This window comes from Malus domestica, chromosome 01 (genome assembly GCF_042453785.1).
Source record: "Malus domestica chromosome 01, GDT2T_hap1".
Classification (NCBI taxonomy): domain Eukaryota; kingdom Viridiplantae; phylum Streptophyta; class Magnoliopsida; order Rosales; family Rosaceae; genus Malus; species Malus domestica.
The window spans coordinates 20,353,864-20,371,855 of NC_091661.1; the positions used below are offsets into that span (position 1 = coordinate 20,353,864).

The window sequence follows — 17,992 nt, forward strand, 5'->3', positions numbered from 1 at the left end:
TGAATAAATCGAACAAAAATAATGAACAATTTAGTATGGATGTGTGAGAAACACGTGTGTTTATTTTTCAAAATTTTACAAGAACAGATTTTCTAAGTGTGTACTGTGTAAAAAGAAGATAGTTTGAAAGGATAATACTAGGGAAACCAAATTTTTTAAATCAAAATGATGTGGTTGAAGATGATTGAATTATTAATTAAATGTAGATTAACGTGGCTTGTTTCTTATTGATGACACATAATTTGGTTTACAATTTAGTTTAAAAATTTTGATCTCCCTGCATTACCCGACATATGGCCCTTTGGAGGAAGATCATAAATGAAGGCTTTTCTTTGTCACAACAGAGGTCCAACCTGGAGCCTCCTACCCATCAAACACCACAAAATGCCTATCCTTCACACTATCCAAATGAAAGAGGAATGAATGGTTGTCCATCTCCGAAACTTTGAGAGAGCAGCATCTCCACTTTCCATTGCAAATCACCCCTCCAAAATTACAAACTCAAGAACAAGGATAACTAGAGAGATAAACTAAAACTCATCAGACTGCATCACGTTTCTCATCCTAGTGGCCTCAGAATCTCTCTCATTGGACTTAATTAACCGGTAGGGGATTCAGTAGCCATGGCCTCAACCTCCTCCACACTTTCCATCTCCTCCTCATCCACTCTAGTTGACGCCAAGGCTCCTCGCCATTCGGCTGCCTCATCACCACAATGTGTGACCCTCCCTACGCTTCCTCCACCGCCTGTTCAGTCTCAAAACCGTGCAGGGAAGACCACTGCCTATTGTGAGCCATTCATATATTATATCCCTAGAATTAGTTTGCATTATATTCAGTACTTCAGTTTTTATAAAGTACTAATATATGTATCAGACCAATCCAGACAGTTGGTAATAAGGTGAAATCTTATTTGAGCACATGTGCATTTCAGACTGACAGTTTAGTAACATATACTAGAATCTGTAACAAGAACATTACCACGTAGCTATATACTTATAATTTTTATTTCAGGTCGTAAGATTGCGCGCAATGTCATGGCAATGGCGACAGGGGAAGCACCAGCAGAAGTGGCAACAGCTGAGCCCCCAGAGATTGTGAAGACAGTTCAAGAAGCTGTGAGCCTATCAATACTTTTTAAAATTCAGTTACATCAACCTTTGTATTAGTGAGTTCAGCAACTTATGTGACAAGAATGATTTGCTTTTGGTGTCTAGTGGGAGAAAGTGGAAGATAAATATGCAGTGTCTTCACTTGCAGTAGCTGTTGCTGTTGCAGTATGGGGCTTCAGTGGAATGATCTCGGTGCAGTTCCTCAACTTAGCACATTCTTATAGTCTCTCAATAAGAACCATAAGTTGTTGTGCTCTTAAATGTGTAGAGTTTAGTAACTTCTCATTCTCAGTTATCCAATTACTGACCAGTTTCTGTGTGATGGGTATTGTTTGTACCAGGCAATTGATAGGCTTCCTTTAGTCCCTGGTGTTCTTGAGCTTGTAGGAATTGGTTACACTGGGGTAAGTTAGTCTGTAATTTTGGTCTTGCATTCCCTTAGAAAATCTTCAACTTAACAGCGCCGGAAAAGAATTAGATTCATTAGTTCTTGCAGTACATGAATAAGAACCGTTTGATCAATATAGCACAACTTGATAGGCTGCACCTATTTCTAAATACTTGTCTTTCTTTTTGATATTGCAGTGGTTTGCATACAAGAACCTTGTTTTCAAACCAGACAGGTGAGTCTCAATTTTTCATTACCTTGACTGGAGAGTATAAATAAGTAGTTTCAGTTAATTTACTTGGTCTAAAAACTTTCCAAAAGATGTGCATAACAACTTTTTTTTGTTGACTTATGATGTCTGAAATTACAGAGAAGCCTTGACACAGAAGATTAAGGGCACATACAAAGATATAATCGGCAGCAGCTAGAACAAACCGAAAAGTATTGCTGCTGAGATGAGATGAAATCGTGGCCGGTTTTTGAAGCTTCTATCTACATACGTAAATATCTCGCAGCATTGTCCGCAAAAGAAGTGAACATTCTTCATGTTGTTTGCAGAAGCATATTCTGACCAAAGTTATACTTAATGTTATGTATGTACTTTGTCTGCGAGATACATGTAACTAGTACTACTGTCATTTGTTTCCCTGTTAGCTCCTTGTAATTCATATCGCGATGCTTCCGATATTTTATTATAGAAATAAATGATAAAAGTACACTTACGTACAATAACCTGCAGAATGGGCAGTTCTGATCAGGATGTTTTCTTATTTAAAAACATTATCGGATTATCCAAAAATTACGAACAAAACAGTATTCATATCTGATGCTATAGATTAATCCAACACCAATTGATTTACAAATTCAAATACGCACATTACATATGAAGCAACATAATCTTTTATTAATTCGGGTGATTACGCCTTGATCATATGGCATGGCAGCTCTCTGCTTAAAGAACTCCATCACCCAGGCATTATAGGTAAAACATTCATATCTGATGCCACTGAATCCAGCCCAATTGCCAAGGCTAAAAATTCTTCTCGGCTCCGCTCCTTCCCTCCCGGAGTTTGAGTCATCACCACCAAGTTCAATTCGGACGTGCATTTCACAGAAGTGCTTGTGTCTGGAAGAACTGGAAGAATTTCTTCAATAATGATTTACTTTTCCATCGTTTGGAATAGCATTGTAACAGTTTTTCAACAGCTTTAGGCACTGCGCATCGGTCCAATCATGAAGTATCCACTACAAATATTTATCAAACTGAAGAAATTAGTATATATACAGAGTTATTACCTTTAAAAAATAATGTTTGAGGAATTCAAAAATCACCTTCATAATAATTGCATTCCCTTTTGGAACACTTTCAAACATGTCTCCTCCAACACATTCCACACCTGAAAAAATGAATTAGCACCCAATTCATATACAACAACAACAACAACAAAGCCTTTTCCCACTAAGTGGGGTCGGCTATATGAATCCTAGAACGCCATTGCGCTCGGTTTTGTGTCATGTCCTCCGTTAGAACCAAGTACTCTAAGTCTTTTCTTAGAGTCTCTTCCAAAGTTTTCCTAGGTCTTCCTCTACCCCTTTGGCCCTGAACCTCTGTCCCGTAGTCACATCTTCGAACCGGAGCGTCAGTAGGCCTTCTTTGCACATGTCCAAATTACCGGAACCGATTTTCTCTCATCTTTCCTTCAATTTCGGCCACTCCTACTTTACCTCGAATATCCTCATTTCCAATCTTATCATTTCTTGTGTGCCCACACATCCCACGAAGCATCCTTGTCTCCGCCACACCCATTTTGTGTACGTGTTGATGCTTCACCGCCCAACATTCTGTGCCATACAACATCGCTGGCCTTATTGCCGTCCTATAAAATTTTCCCTTGAGCTTCAGTGGCCTACGACGGTCACACAACCCGCCGGATGCACTCTTACACTTCATCTATCCAACTTCTATTCTATGGTTGAGATCTCTCTCTAATTCTCCGTTCTCTTGCACGATATATCCTAGGTAGCGAAAACGGTCGCTTTTTGTGATCTTCGCTAGATTGCTCCGATCATTAGTGTGGATAAGTATATAAATGGATATAGATAGGAAAGCAAACACAAGATGTACGTGGTTCACCCAGATTGGCTACGTCCACGGAATAGAGGAGTTCTCATTAATTGTGAAGGGTTTACACAAGTACATAGGTTCAAGCTTTCCTTTAGTGAGTACAGGTGAATGATTTAGTACAAATGACATTAGAAAATATTGTGGGAGAATGATCTCGTAATCACGAAACTTCTAAGTATCGGAATGTGGTATCGTCTTGACTTGCCTTATCTGTCTCATAGGTAGATGTGGCATCTTCTCTGGAAGTACTCTTCCTCCATCCAGGGGTGGTATCTTTAACTGGTGGAGATGCACAAGGTAATGTATCAATTTCACTTGAAGCTTACTTGTAGTTTCAGGCTTGGTCAAGCGCGATACAAACCATGTAGTAGGAGTCCCTCAAGTTGCCGAGCTAGGGGATTTGCTGAAAGAGGTGACAGACAAGGTAAGCAATCAGAGCTCCGGCTGATTGTTCACATTCTCCCTATCTTGCAGGCAGCATGAAGGATAAAGAGAAGAAAAATGAGAAGAGATGATATGGGATACTTTTGCTTTTGAAGAAGTAACTTTCCACAGGCTTATTCTTGAACTGAGCTGGAGGGTTTTCTGGTTTCCTCCAGAGTATAAGGCCGACTGAAGAATTTGAGGGTCAAAACAAGTCCATCAAATCTAGAGTACGTTCGACCCCACTGATATGGGATACTTTTGCTTTGACAGAGTAATGGATGTATCGGCACGTGTGCTGTTACGCTTGTCTCCACATGCTTCCTTGTATCCTTCTCACTTGCCCTATCTGTTCCTCAGGCAGATGCGGTATCTTCCCTGGAAGCATAAGATGTTGAAGATGAGTACTCGAGAGCAATGCCAGGTAAGTAAGTTCCAGGCAGTCAGTTCCTGGCTGGAAGCTTGATTCCAAGTGCTGACTGATTGCTCTCTTTCTCCTTGTCTTGCAGGTAAGAACAAGGCCAAAGGAAAAGACAGGGAAAAAGCATGATATGGGATACTCTTGCTTTTAACCCTGATGATATGAGATATTCTTGCTCTAGTATAACTTGTTTGCAGAGGTATTATCGGGGGGAAAGAAAGCTGAATATTTCGAAAGGCTTCGTTGAGAGTGCCCTCTCATATATGAGGAAGGGTTGAGCATTTTTGCAAGTCTGTCTGTCCGTTGGGGATAGAGGTTGACATATATAGGAGTCTCCTTAACAACAAGTAGTAATGCTATTCCTTTACCCTGTCAGAGCACTTTGAAAAAGTGGTCTGTGGTATGTGGAAAGCTGATGTTGCGTGTGAAGATTACAGACAGCTTTATCCAAGGAGATCCGGCTCTTGTGGTTGGGAAAGTGTTGCCTCTTCGGTTTTCGAACAAGCAATCCTATCAGGGATCTGGCTCTCGAGATTCGGAGAACGATGTCTCTTCGATTTTTGAGAAAGCAATCATGCTGGGGGTCTGGCTCTCGAGATTCGGAGAGCGGTGTCTCTTCGATTTTTGAGAAAGTAATCATGTTGGGAGTCTGGCTCTCGAGATTCGGAGGGCGGTGCCTCTTCGATTTTGGAGCAAGCAATCTTGTTGGGAGTGTTTTCTCGAATGTGAGTAAAGGTTGGGCATGTTTGCTAGTCTACCTTGCCACGAAGCACAGAGGTTGACACACAGGGACTTTCCAATTATCCAGCAATGGTACTGTTCCTTTACCCTCTCTTCGATTTTTGAGAAAGTAGTCATGTTGGGAGTCTGGCTCTCGAGATTCGGAGGACGGTGCCTCTTCGATTTTGGAGCAAGCAATCTTGTTGGGAGTGTTTTCTCGAATGTGAGTAAAGGTTGGGCCTGTTTGCTAGTCTACCTTGCCACGAAGCACAGAGGTTGACACACAGGGACTTTCCAATTATCCAGCAGTGATACTGTTCCTTTACCCTTGTGGGTAATAATATGAGGTAGCTAGACCTTCAAAATTTATGTGTCTAAACTTTGTTAGTGCTGTTTCTTTGCTATTCTTTTACCCGTCTTGGTCAGAGCGATGTAGTGGAAGCTGCAAGCTTCATGTGCTCAACTTTGGCAGAGAACTTTGGCAAAGTTATCTGTGATACACATGAGCTACTATTGCGTGTGGGAAGTGGGTGATTGAACAGTAAGACTCATGTGCTTTCTACTTCACCAGAAGTCTTCGACAGAATGCCCATAATTTCCGCAAAGCTGAGTGTGCGTGTGACAGGTGCTGCCAAGGCTGGAAAAGTAGGTGCCTCTTCGATTTCTGAGATCGGCCCTCATGGTCTCTGAGCAGCCCAACTTTTGAGAAAGCAAGCGGCTCTTCGATTTCTGAGATCGGCCTTCGTGGTCTTTGAGCAGCCCAACTTTTGAGAAAGCAGACGCCTCTTCGATTTCTGAGATCGACCCTCGTGGTCTCTGAGCAGCCCATCTTTTGAGAAAGCAAACGCCTCTTCGATTTCTGAACAGGCGCCTCTTCGATTTCTGAAGCTCCGTCGAGTGCAGATTTTTTTATAGGGGCTGGCATTAAGTTCCAAAGCACACTTGAATCTCCACCAGTAGAAGCTCCATTCTTACACTTCTAAGATCTTGATTTGTTCGACCTCTTCTCTCTTCAACACCTTTGAAAATGTCTGGCCCCTCCGACCGTCGTTTTGACTTGAACCTTGTTGAAGAGGCAGCCCCGCCTTCTCCAGACAACATATGGCGCCCATCCTTCGTCTCCCCTACTGGTCCTCTTACCGTTGGGGATTCCGTTATGAAGAATGATATGACCGCTGCGGTGGTGGCCAGGAACCTTCTCACTCCCAAAGATAACAGACTACTTTCCAAACGATCTGATGAGTTAGTTGTTAAGGATTCTCTGGCTCTCAGTGTTCAGTGTGCAGGTTCTGTGTCTAATATGGCCCAACGCCTATTTGCTCGAACCCGCCAAGTTGAATCATTGGCGGCTGAAGTGATGAGTCTCAAACAGGAGATTAGAGGGCTCAAGCATGAGAATAAACAGTTGCACCGTCTCGCACATGACTATGCTACAAACATGAAGAGGAAGCTGGACCAGATGAAGGAATCTGATGGTCAGGTTTTACTTGATCATCAGAGATTTGTGGGTTTGTTCCAAAGGCATTTATTGCCTTCGTCTTCTGGGGCTGTACCGCGTAATGAAGCTCCAAATGATCAACCTCTGATGCCTCCTCCTTCTAGGGTTCTGTCCAGTACTGAGGCTCCGAATGATCCCCCTCCGGTGCCTTCTCTTTCTGGGGCTCTACCGACTGCTGCGACTTCTCCTAGGCAACCTTTGTGAAGGCTCTCTCTTGTTTGTTTATTTTGACTCATGTATATGTACATATTTGTAGCTTATTGGGGATATCAATAAATAAGCTTTCCTTCATTTCAACGTATTGTGTAAAATACACCAAAGCCTTCTTCGCTAAGTTCTTTGAATTTTCTTTTGTTGGAGCTTTGTGAGTGGAGCATGTAGGTTGAGGTAGTGTTCCCTTAATTTCTTGAGTGAGGAAAACTTCTCGGTTGGAGACTTGGAAAATCCAAGTCACTGAGTGGGATCGGCTACATGAATCTTAGAACGCCATTGTGCTCGGTCCTGTGTCATGTCCTTCGTTAGATCCAAGTACTCTAAGTCTTTTCTTAGAGTCTCTTCCAAAGTTTTCCTAGGTCTTCCTCTACCCCTTCGGCCCTGAACCTCTGTCCCATAGTCGCATCTTCTAATCGGAGCGTCAGTAGGCCTTCTTTGCACATGTCCAAACCACCGTAACCGATTTTCTCTCATATTTCCTTCAATTTCGGCTACTCCTACTTTACCCCGGATATCCTCATTCCTAATCTTATCCTTTCTCGTGTGCCCACACATCCAACGAAGCATCCTCATCTCCGCTACACCCATTTTGTGTACGTGTTGATGCTTCACCGCCCAACATTCTGTGCCATACAGCATCGCCGGCCTTATTGCCGTCCTATAAAATTTTCCCTTGAGCTTCAGTGGCATACGGCGGTCACACAACACGCCGGATGCACTCTTCCACTTCATCCATCCAGCTTGTATTCTATGGTTGAGATCTCCATCTAATTCTCCGTTCTTTTGCAAGATAGATCCTAGGTAACGAAAACGATCGCTCTTTGGTATTTCTTGATCACCGATCCTCACCCCTAACTCATTTTGGCCTCCATTTGCACTGAACTTGCACTCCATATATTCTGTCTTTGATCGGCTTAGGCGAAGACCTTTAGATTCCAACACTTCTTTCCAAAGGTTAAGCTTTGCATTTACCCCTTCCTGAGTTTCATCTATCAACACTATATCGTCTGCGAAAAGCATACACCAAGGAATATCATCTTGAATATGTCCTGTTAACTCATCCATTACCAACGCAAAAAGGTAAGGACTTAAGGATGAGCCTTGATGTAATCCTACAGTTATGGGAAAGCTTTCAGTTTGTCCTTCATGAGTTCTTACGACAGTCTTTGCTCCTTCATACATATCCTTTATAGCTTGAATATATGCTACTCGTACTCCTTTCTTCTCTAAAATCCTCCAAAGAATGTCTCTTGGGACCCTATCGTACGCTTTCTCCAAATCTATAAAGACCATGTGTAAATCCTTTTTCCCATCTCTATATCTTTCCATCAATCTTCGTAAGAGATAGATTGCCTCCATGGTTGAGCGCCCTGGCATGAACCCGAATTGGTTGTCCGAAACCCGTGTCTCTTGCCTCAATCTATGCTCAATGACTCTCTCCCAGAGCTTCATTGTATGACTCATTAGCTTAATACCCCTATAGTTCATGCAATTTTGTACGTCGCCCTTATTCTTGTAGATAGGCACTAAAGTGCTCGTTCGCCACTCATTTGGCATCTTCTTCGTTTTCAAAATCCTATTGAAAAGGTCAGTGAGCCATGTTATACCTGTCTCTCCCAAAACTTTCCACACTTCGATTGGTATCTCGTCTGGGCCTATTGCTTTTCTTTGCTTCATCTTCTTCAAAGCTACAACCACTTCTTCCTTCCGGATTCGACGATAAAAAGAGTAGTTTCTACACTCTTCTGAGTTACTCAACTCCCCTAAAGAAGCACTCCTTTCAGGTCCTTCATTGAAAAGATTATGAAAATAACCTCTCCATCTGTCTTTAACCGCATTCTCTGTAGCAAGAACTTTTCCATCCTCATCCTTGATGCACCTCACTTGGTTTAGGTCCCTTGTCTTCTTTTCCCTTGCTCTAGCTAGTTTATAGATATCCAACTCTCCTTCTTTGGTATCTAGTCGTTTATACATATCGTCGTAAGCCGCTAACTTAGCTTCTCTCACAGCTTTCTTCGCCTCTTGCTTCGCTTTTCTATACCTTTCACCATTTTCATCAGTCCTATCCTTGTATAAGGCTTTACAACATTCCTTCTTAGCCTTCACCTTTGTTTGTACCTCCTCATTCCACCACCAAGATTCCTTTTGGTGTGGGGCAAAGCCCTTGGACTCTCCTAATACCTCTTTTGCTACTTTTCGGATACAACTAGCCATGGAATCCCACATTTGGCTAGCTTCCCCCTCTCTATCCCACACACACTGGGTGATTACTTTCTCTTTGAAAATGGCTTGTTTTTCTTCTTTTAGATTCCACCATCTAGTCCTTGGGCACTTCCAAGTCTTATTCTTTTGTCTCACTCTTTTGATATGTACATCCATCACCAACAAGCGATGTTGATTAGCCACGCTCTCTCCTGGTATAACTTTGCAATCCTTACAAGTTATACGATCCCCTTTCCTCATTAGAAGAAAATCTATTTGTGTTTTTGACGACCCACTCTTGTAGGTGATCACATGTTCTTCTCTCTTCTTAAAGAAGGTGTTGGCTAAGAAGAGATCAAATGTCATTGCAAATCCAAGATAGCTTCCCCATCCTCGTTTCTCTCCCCAAAACCATGGCCACCATGAAAACCTCCATAGTTGCCTGTCTCCCTGCCCACGTGTCCATTTAAATCTCCTCCTATAAATAACTTCTCCGTCTGAGCAATTCCTTGCACCAAGTCTCCAAGATCTTCCCAAAATTTCTCCTTCGACCTCGTATCCAACCCTACTTGAGGTGCGTACGCACTAATCACATTGATAAGTTCTTGTCCTATTACAATCTTGATTGCCATGATTCTATCTCCTACCCTCTTGACATCTACAACATCTTGTACCAAGGTCTTGTCCACGATGATGCCAACACCGTTTCTCGTTCTATGTGTGCCCGAATACCAAAGTTTAAACCCTGAGTTTTCTAGATCCTTTGCCTTACTACCAACCCACTTAGTTTCTTGTAGGCACATAATATTTATCCTTCTCCTCACCATAACTTCCACTACTTCCATAGATTTTCCCGTTAAGGTTCCTATATTCCACGTTCCTAAAATAAAGAAGAACAAAAACAGAATAAATAAATTCACAACTGTAATATTAAATTGTAAGTACCAGGATATGGAGAAACATGTTTGATGACCTGAGGCATGTCGTAATTGATACCCTTAATATGAGGATATTTGGAAATGATTAGATTAAGAGTGTGACCCAAACCACCACCAACATCAACAAGTTTGTTAAGTTGCTCAAAACCCTTGTAGATTTGAAGAATCTTCTTCATAACAATAATAGCGTAGTTGAACATTGCAGTGTGGAAAGCTTGATGAAACCTCGGGTCCGAACCTGTATACTCAAAGAGGTGCAAGCCATGAGCCCTTTTAAACGGACGTCCCCCTTCAACAATTGCATTTTCAGTTGGGACCTATATATAAATATATGAAATGTGAACCAATAAGTAACTTTTAGATATCTATTGTTCAATGATATATGCATGAAACTGATACATTTGTCGACACTAAAAATTATACGAAGTTCTATGAATCGGCAACAAATTTTTTTGAATAAAAAGCTCTTACTAATCCTTTGAGTAGTCAAGTAGTATTCCTCAATTTATGCATCTATAGTAGCTAGAAACCCTTTAATCTAGTGTAATGTCAAAAGATAAATTGGCCACAGATGAAAAATCCAGACAGAGAACCAACAAATTCAACATGAATATTTTTTTATAAGTAAATGATAAAAGAGAGAAAGGAATCAAGACTTCGCATGCAAATATGCAATGGAAGTTAAAAGGAGTGAACAGATATACCAGCTGGCAGAGAAGACCTTGTCATGACCCAATGCCACCATGGGGGCTAAAGAAACACCATCTTCATTAGGCATAAAGTGCTTGGAGACACGGTTAAGGCTGTAGAACCTCACAAATTCATCATTAGCAGCAACAACAGAGCAATCGAGAACGGAGTAACTGGCCAGGAACCTGAGGATGCCGTCCAACATCACAGGTGCCTCTGGATTCTCGGTGGCCATCTGGGCTACAATCTCTGACGAAGAGAGCTTGGCACCTCAACCCGCTTTCGCTATGATGTCGAAAACGCCAAGCTCGATTGCTGATTGAATAGACATTGGCAGCACAGATGAACCCACCAGCTGTAAGGCAGTGCAGAAGCTTTCTTCTTCTTGCTTTCTAATATTTTCATCATCGTTAACAACAGCAATTCTCCCATGGCTTTCTTCTAGATCTAGTTCTCTATCCACCGAAGACCCCATTACCTGATGATCTAAAATACCTCCGTCTACTCTCTTTAGTTTTTACTAGCAAAGGTGCCCGTGTAATGCTGCGGGGCGTATAAAACTTGCAAAAAGTTCTAAATATATGTATTTACAATCCAATTTACAGTAAGGAACAAAATAGGTGACCAGGGGTTGGCTTTACAGCCCTATTTGTACACACAATATACATATATATACTAATCAATAGCTCTGAACTTCCTTATTTACAACTGTATTTACAGCCTTATATACATGTGTCTGCGTGTGTGTATATATATTCAGCACTTCTGAACTTCCTTAATCAACACTTGAGCTTTTTTTTTTTCTTTCTTCTTGTATGTATTAAAGACACACATTATCCTCAGACAACTCAACAGTGCCAGCTAGAGTCCAAGGCTGGAACACAGTCAGCAATTACTTAGCTTTTAAGTTTTCTTATTGTAACTGATTTGTAACTAATCATAGATTAAGTTTAATTAGTTACATTAGTTAATAACTAAACTTTATTAGCTGCTGTGTATAAATACCTCCAATGTAAATCATTTTAATCAATGAGAAATATATTTCTAATATGGTATCATCCCTTTTTCTGCTTAACCGCCTTTCTTCGATCCTCTTCTCCATCGCTCCCTGCGATCTCTGATTTCTTCGATCTTTGATCTTCCCTCTTCAATTTCTTGTGGATCTTGATCGATCTTCTTTTCTCTTCTACTATCTTTCTCGATTACGATGACATCGTCGAGTTCCTCTCCGATGAATCTTGATGTTCTTGCCCCAAATTCGTCCCGACGAACCCTAATTTCACAGCGGTTCCATCTTCTCCCTCAATTTCTTCGATTTCAATTCAGCGCATCAGTTGTATGGTTCCTACCAAGCTGAAGCGTGACAATTATCTTGTTTGGAAAGCATTGTTTGCTCCAATTTTTCGCCGTTACAAGCTTACAGGGATTCTTGATGGCTTGGAGGTTTGTCCTTTGCCATTTTTACTTGATGCATCTGGCAACACCACTAGCACTCCCAATCCGGCTTTTGATTTGTGGTATGAAAAGGATCAGAATATCCTTATCTGGCTTAACTCCACCCTTTCGGAAGATCTCATTCCGTTTATTGTTGGTGTTACATCGTCTCGAGAGTTATGGTTGAATCTTGAGCAACGATTTTGCGGCGTCTCTGCTGCTCATATCCACCAGTTTCGATCTCGCCTGCACACTATTCAGAAAGGAGATCTCACAATTTCTAACTATATTCAGTTAATCAAAACCATTTCTGATGCACTCATGGCTGCCCGTGCTCCGATTTTTAAAAGTGATCTGATTGCAGTTACTCGTAATGGTCTCTCTGAGGATTATGAGTCTTTTGTTGACTCCATTATGCTACGCATTTCCTCTACTTCATTGGACGAACTACATGGCCTGCTGATTAATAAAGAATTGTTCATGAATCTTAAGAAGAAGACTGTAGCTTCGTCAGTATCTGAACCCTTTCAAGCTTATGCAGCTCAGTATCAACACTCTCAAGTGCCTCTTCTTCCCACACCCCAGGGTCATCCTGGACAGAACTTGTACATCTCTGCTTCCAGGCAATTCAATCGTGGCAAAGGAACTTACAGGGGTAATAACTATCAAGGCAATAACTATCGGGGAAATTCTAGAGGCAATTTCAATCGCAACTTTGGAAGTTACACTCGTCATTCTGGAACCACCACTAGTCACCGAGATCCTTGCCAAATCTGTCATTCTCCAGATCATGAAACATTAGATTGTTTTGAACGGATGAATCATGCCTTTGCTGGAAAAATTCCTCCTGCAAAATTGGCAGCTATGTGTGCTCACACCATCAAATCCTCTTCTCCTACTTGGCTTATGGACTCCGGTGCCACGTCTCACATAACCAATGACATCTCTGCCATTCATTCTCCCACTCCTTACAATGGTCAGGACAAGGTTTATATTGGTGATGGTCAAGGTATGCTTATCCACCATAATGGTACAACCTTTTTTACTACTCCTACTGCCACTTTTCGTCTGAATAATGTTTTACATGTTCCTGCAATGAAGCATAACCTTCTTTCTGCGTATCAATTCTTACGAGACAATCATTGCAAATTAACCCTTGATTCTGATGGCTCTAAAATCAAGGATCGTATTTCGGGGAGGATGCTTTTCCGAGGACCAGTTAAAGATGGTTTTTATCCTTTTCAAGGCATTCCTCCAGCATCCACTTCTCCCTCGGCTCTTGTCAGTAATAAAGCTCCTTTACAAATTTGGCATAATCGGCTCGGTCATCCATCTTCTGCTATTTTTCGGAAGACTTTAAATAGTAGTACTATAGTTTACAGTGATAAAAAGTTTACTTCTTTCTTCTGTTCAGATTGTGCAATTGGAAAAAAATCACAAATTGCCCTTCACTGCAAGTATTAGCTCTGTATCTGTGCCCTTAGAACTTGTTCATTGTGATGTTTGAGGACTTGCCCCTACATTGTCTCTCAATGGTTATAAGTACTATGTGTTATTTGTTGATGAATTCACAAAATATAGTTGGATGTTCCCATTGAAGCTCAAATCTGAGGTGTATTCAGTTTTTGTGAATTTCAAGTGTTATGTAGAAAACTTGGTTGGCAATAAAATCAAAGTTCTCCGCTCTGATTCAGGGGGTGGATTCACAAGTTCAAATTTTAATTCCTTTCTTCTGCAGCATGGTATTTTGCATCAATATTCTTGTCCTCACACACCGGAACAGAACGGTTGTGTTGAACGGAAACATCGGCACCTCATAGAAACTGCTTGGACTCTTATCACTGCATCAAAGGTTCCACATTCATTTTGGTTTGAGGCATTCTCTACTGCCTTGTATCTGATAAACAGGCTTCCAATCTCTGGTCTTGACAAATCTCCATGGGAATTACTTTTTCACAAGCCTCCAGATTATTCAAAGCTCAAGGTTTTTGGGTGTAGTTGCTATCCCTCCAGATTATTCAAAGCTCAAGGTTTTTGGGTGTAATTGCTATCCCTGGCTTAAACCATATTCTGCTTCCAAGTTTGATGGGAAAAGCATTCACTGTGTTTTTCTTGGTTACAGTTTGCAACACAAGGGCTATCGTTGCTTAGATCTTCTTACATCCAGACTCTACATCTCTCGTGATGTGCTTTTCAATGAATCTAATTTCCCTTTTCATAAACCACATGAGCTCACAGTGTCCAATTCACAGTTCCAACATAGTCCGCACCCTCAGTATCCACCATTTACACTTCCATTTACCATCCCTTGCACTTCTCCCTTATCCTCACCTGCATCACCATCTTCCTCTTCCCCTACTTCCTCTTCCTCCATTCCAACAGTGCCAGATTCTACCCTACACTCTACTTCACCATTACCCAATTCTTCAATCCCACCTACCTCTCCAATCCCCCCTCTACCTCTCCCTTCCACCAATACTCATTCCATGACTACTAGGTCCAAGGCTGGAATCTTTAAACCTAAAGCTTTGGCTGCTACTAAACTCCCTATTGATACATTGAACTTTGTTCCTACAACCTTCTTACAAGCTTCTAAGTATGATCACTGGATGAAAGCAATGGCTGAGGAGTTTCAAGCATTGCAATCTACAGGAACCTGATCTCTTGTTCCTTCTACACCAAATCAAAATCTTGTCGGGTGTAAATGGGTTTTTCGCATCAAACGGAAACCCGATGGCAGTGTGGACAGATACAAAGCCCACTTAGTAGCCAAAGGCTTCCATCAACAATAAGGTATTGATTTTCAAGAGACTTTTAGTCTCGTTGCAAAACCTGTGACGATTTGAATTCTCTTGACATTAGCAGTACAATTTGATTGGTTTTTAAACCAATTGGACGTTAGCAACGCATTCTTACATGGCACACTTAAAGATGAGGTCTTTATGCAACAACCCCTTGGTTTTATTGATCCATCAAAGCCATCCCATGTCTGCAAACTCATCAAGTCCTTGTATGGCCTCAAGCAAGCCCCAAGGGCATGGTATGATAAACTGTTTCAAGCCTTGATTTCTCTGGGATTTCATAACTCTCAATCTGATTGTTCTTTGTTTGTTGCGTTTGAGCCAACTCTTGTCATTGTCCTAGTATATGTTGATGATATACTCGTTACTGGACCAAATGCTCAAGTCTGCACAACCTTTATTCACAAACTCAATCAACTATTTCCAATCAAAGATTTAGGCCCTTTACATTACTTCTTGGGTTTGGAGATTCACAGAAACTCAGAATGCATTTTTCTCTCTCAACACAAATATGCCATGGATCTTCTTCTCAAGAAGCATATGGATGGTAGTAAACAAGGAAGAAAATATCGGTAATATCGGAAATATCGGTAGTCCGAAAACACGGAAATATCGATGGAAATATCGGGATAATATCGATATCGATAAAAATTACATGGAAACCACGGAAATTGTAAGAAAAACTTGGAAATTTTTAATGAAACTTTGCAGGATGTTTATTTAGTCAATTATCTATTAGTTTATCACAAAAAATTGGAAGGAAATGCATTGCATGATGGATTTAACTGATTTAAGTTGATTATATAGCGAGTTGGCAAACATTGTGAGTGTAGAAAATATGTAGTAATTAATGAAAGAAGTTTAAACACACCATAATCATTTATATATAATTAATTAGTACAATATTGGGAGGTTTTATTTAGGATATTAAAAAAAAAAAAGGGAAGTGAATAAAATGATGAAGAATAATGTGCCGAATTTGACACTGATTTTCCGGCCAAACCACAGCGAGTTGGCCGGCGTGCAAGGAATCAATCTCTTCGTCTCGTCGAGTAGTACAACTTTCCTTTTTGTTTCACTCAATTTCGTTGAGTATTGAAAAAGTTATACTCATTTGAATCTTACCCAGTTTCCGGCGACCTCAGTGGCTTTCAAGGCATTTTCCAGCCAAACCACGACGAGTCAGACGTCTTGTGAGGTACCATTCTCTTCGTCTCTTCGAGGGCTACAACTTTCGTTTTTGTCTTGCTTGATTTTGTTGAGTTTTGACAAAGTTATGGCCGTTTAAAGTGGGTGTGGATTTCCGGCCGAAATTCCGATTTTCTCTCCCATTGGGTCGAGTCCCACATCGCCCACGCGAGGGCAGTGAGCAAGCAAGAAGGCCTATAAAAGCCACATTCCCAAGCTGAGAAAAGCATGTCTTGCTCGGCCTTTGGGCTATGATCAAGTGTAGTATGTGTTGAGATTTCTCAACATTTTAAAGTATTTTTGGATATTATATCGCGATATTATCGATAATTTCGAAAATATCGCGATATTTTGACGAAAACCATTTGGATAGTTAAAAAAATATCGATCCCCCAAAAAAACGATAATATCGGCGAAATATCGCCGATATTATCGATTTTTTCTTCCTTGGTAGTAAACCATGCACTACCCCTCTCGGTACTCAGAAGTTAGATCACAATGGTACACTTCTCTCTAATCCACAGGAATATCGATCCATAGATGGGGCATTGCAATATTTGACTTGGACTCGACCTGATCTTTCTTTTGCTGTCAATCAACTCTGTCAGTTTCTCCATTGTCCTCGAGACACACATTTTTAGTCTGTTAAGCGTGTATTATGCTTTCTTAAAGGCACTGTTGATGATAGAATTTGGTTTAAAAAGAGTACCCTCAGTCTCACTGCCTTCTCGGATGCTGACTGGGCAGGATGTGTTTTTGATTGCCGCTCTACAAGTGGTTGCTGTGTTTATCTTGGCACAATCTCATCAGTTGGAGTGCAAAGAAACAACGTACTGTTGCACATTCCTCCACTGAAGCTGAATATCGTTCTTTGGCTCACACCTCTGCCGAGATCACTTGGATCTGCAAAATTTTTAGGGACATTGGCTTTCCCTTATCCCAGGTTCCAACTCTTTGGTGTGATAATCTGTCTTCCATTTCCCTTGCTTCAAATCCAGTTTTCCATGCTCGAACGACACATGTTGAGATTGACTACCATTATATTCGAGAACTGGTTTTAGCTTCTCTACTCAGAGTTCAGTTTGTTCCCAGCCACAATCAAATTGCAGATATTCACACTAAGTCTCTGTCCAAAGCTCGTTTTCAATTTCTTCGGTCCAAGCTTTCACTTGGCTCTCCTCCGTTCAGCTTGAGGGGGTGTAAAGACACACATTATCCTCAGACAACTCAACAGTGCCAGCTAGAGTCCAAGGCTGGAACATAGTCAGCAATTACTTAGCTTTTAAGTTTTCTTATTGTAACTGATTTGTAACTAATCATAGATTAAGTTTAATTAGTTACATTAGTTAATAACTAAACTTTATTAGCTGCTGTGTATAAATACCTCCAATGTAAATCATTTTAATCAATGAGAAATATATTTCTAATATGTATTGCTTCTTTGTTACAAATTGAGAAAAAGGAAGGTTATTAATGTAAATAAATGACAGTTTTAGTGAAGATGAGAGAATGAAACTATAGTTATTGAGGAGAGAGCGATTTTTATAATTGTCAAAAAAGTTGAATACCTTTTTCAATCAGTTCTCAAGTGCATTTAATAAGATACTTTAAAAACAAACATTTGCATAGAGGTTGCTGAGTGAAAGATAAAGGAAAAAACGAGAGTAAGAATGTAGTCATTCATGGAGGCTGCTAATCTCCACTCTCACCAAATCATCAAATCATCTTTTTTAATTATCCACGTACGCAATAGAACCATGTAAAATAGAAGAGAAAGAAAAACATTAGTGTCATTGTTGTGTCAAAGTTTGTGATTGGATTAAATTAAAGATTAATATA

The 17,992-nt window shown here is 40.7% G+C and overlaps 1 protein-coding gene and 2 pseudogenes across 1 annotated transcript; 2 read left to right on the forward strand and 1 right to left on the reverse strand.

Moving 5' to 3' along the window:
• Positions 1-310: 310 nt before the first annotated feature.
• On the forward strand, positions 311-2,232 carry LOC114823931 (protein CURVATURE THYLAKOID 1B, chloroplastic-like). Its single transcript, XM_029099799.2, has 6 exons — positions 311-789; positions 1,015-1,118; positions 1,218-1,304; positions 1,454-1,516; positions 1,698-1,735; positions 1,871-2,232. Exons 1-6 carry the CDS (start codon positions 624-626, stop codon positions 1,926-1,928), a joined length of 516 nt encoding a protein of 171 aa, XP_028955632.1. The 5' UTR covers positions 311-623; the 3' UTR covers positions 1,929-2,232.
• Positions 2,225-11,308, reverse strand: LOC108172651 (anthranilate N-methyltransferase-like; annotated as a pseudogene).
• Positions 11,309-16,381: 5,073 nt separating this feature from the next.
• Positions 16,382-16,519, forward strand: LOC139198478 (U2 spliceosomal RNA; annotated as a pseudogene).
• The last annotated feature ends 1,473 nt before the right edge of the window (positions 16,520-17,992 follow it).

Bases quoted from the DNA above. Each gene is read 5' to 3' on its own strand.
- LOC114823931 (XM_029099799.2), top strand. From the start codon at position 624: ATGGCCTCAACCTCCTCCACACTTTCCATCTCCTCCTCATCCACTCTA. The intron at 790-1,014 runs GTGAGCCATTCA...TTTTTATTTCAG, and splicing joins AGGGAAGACCACTGCCTATT to GTCGTAAGATTGCGCGCAAT. The intron at 1,517-1,697 runs GTAAGTTAGTCT...TTGATATTGCAG, and splicing joins TAGGAATTGGTTACACTGGG to TGGTTTGCATACAAGAACCT.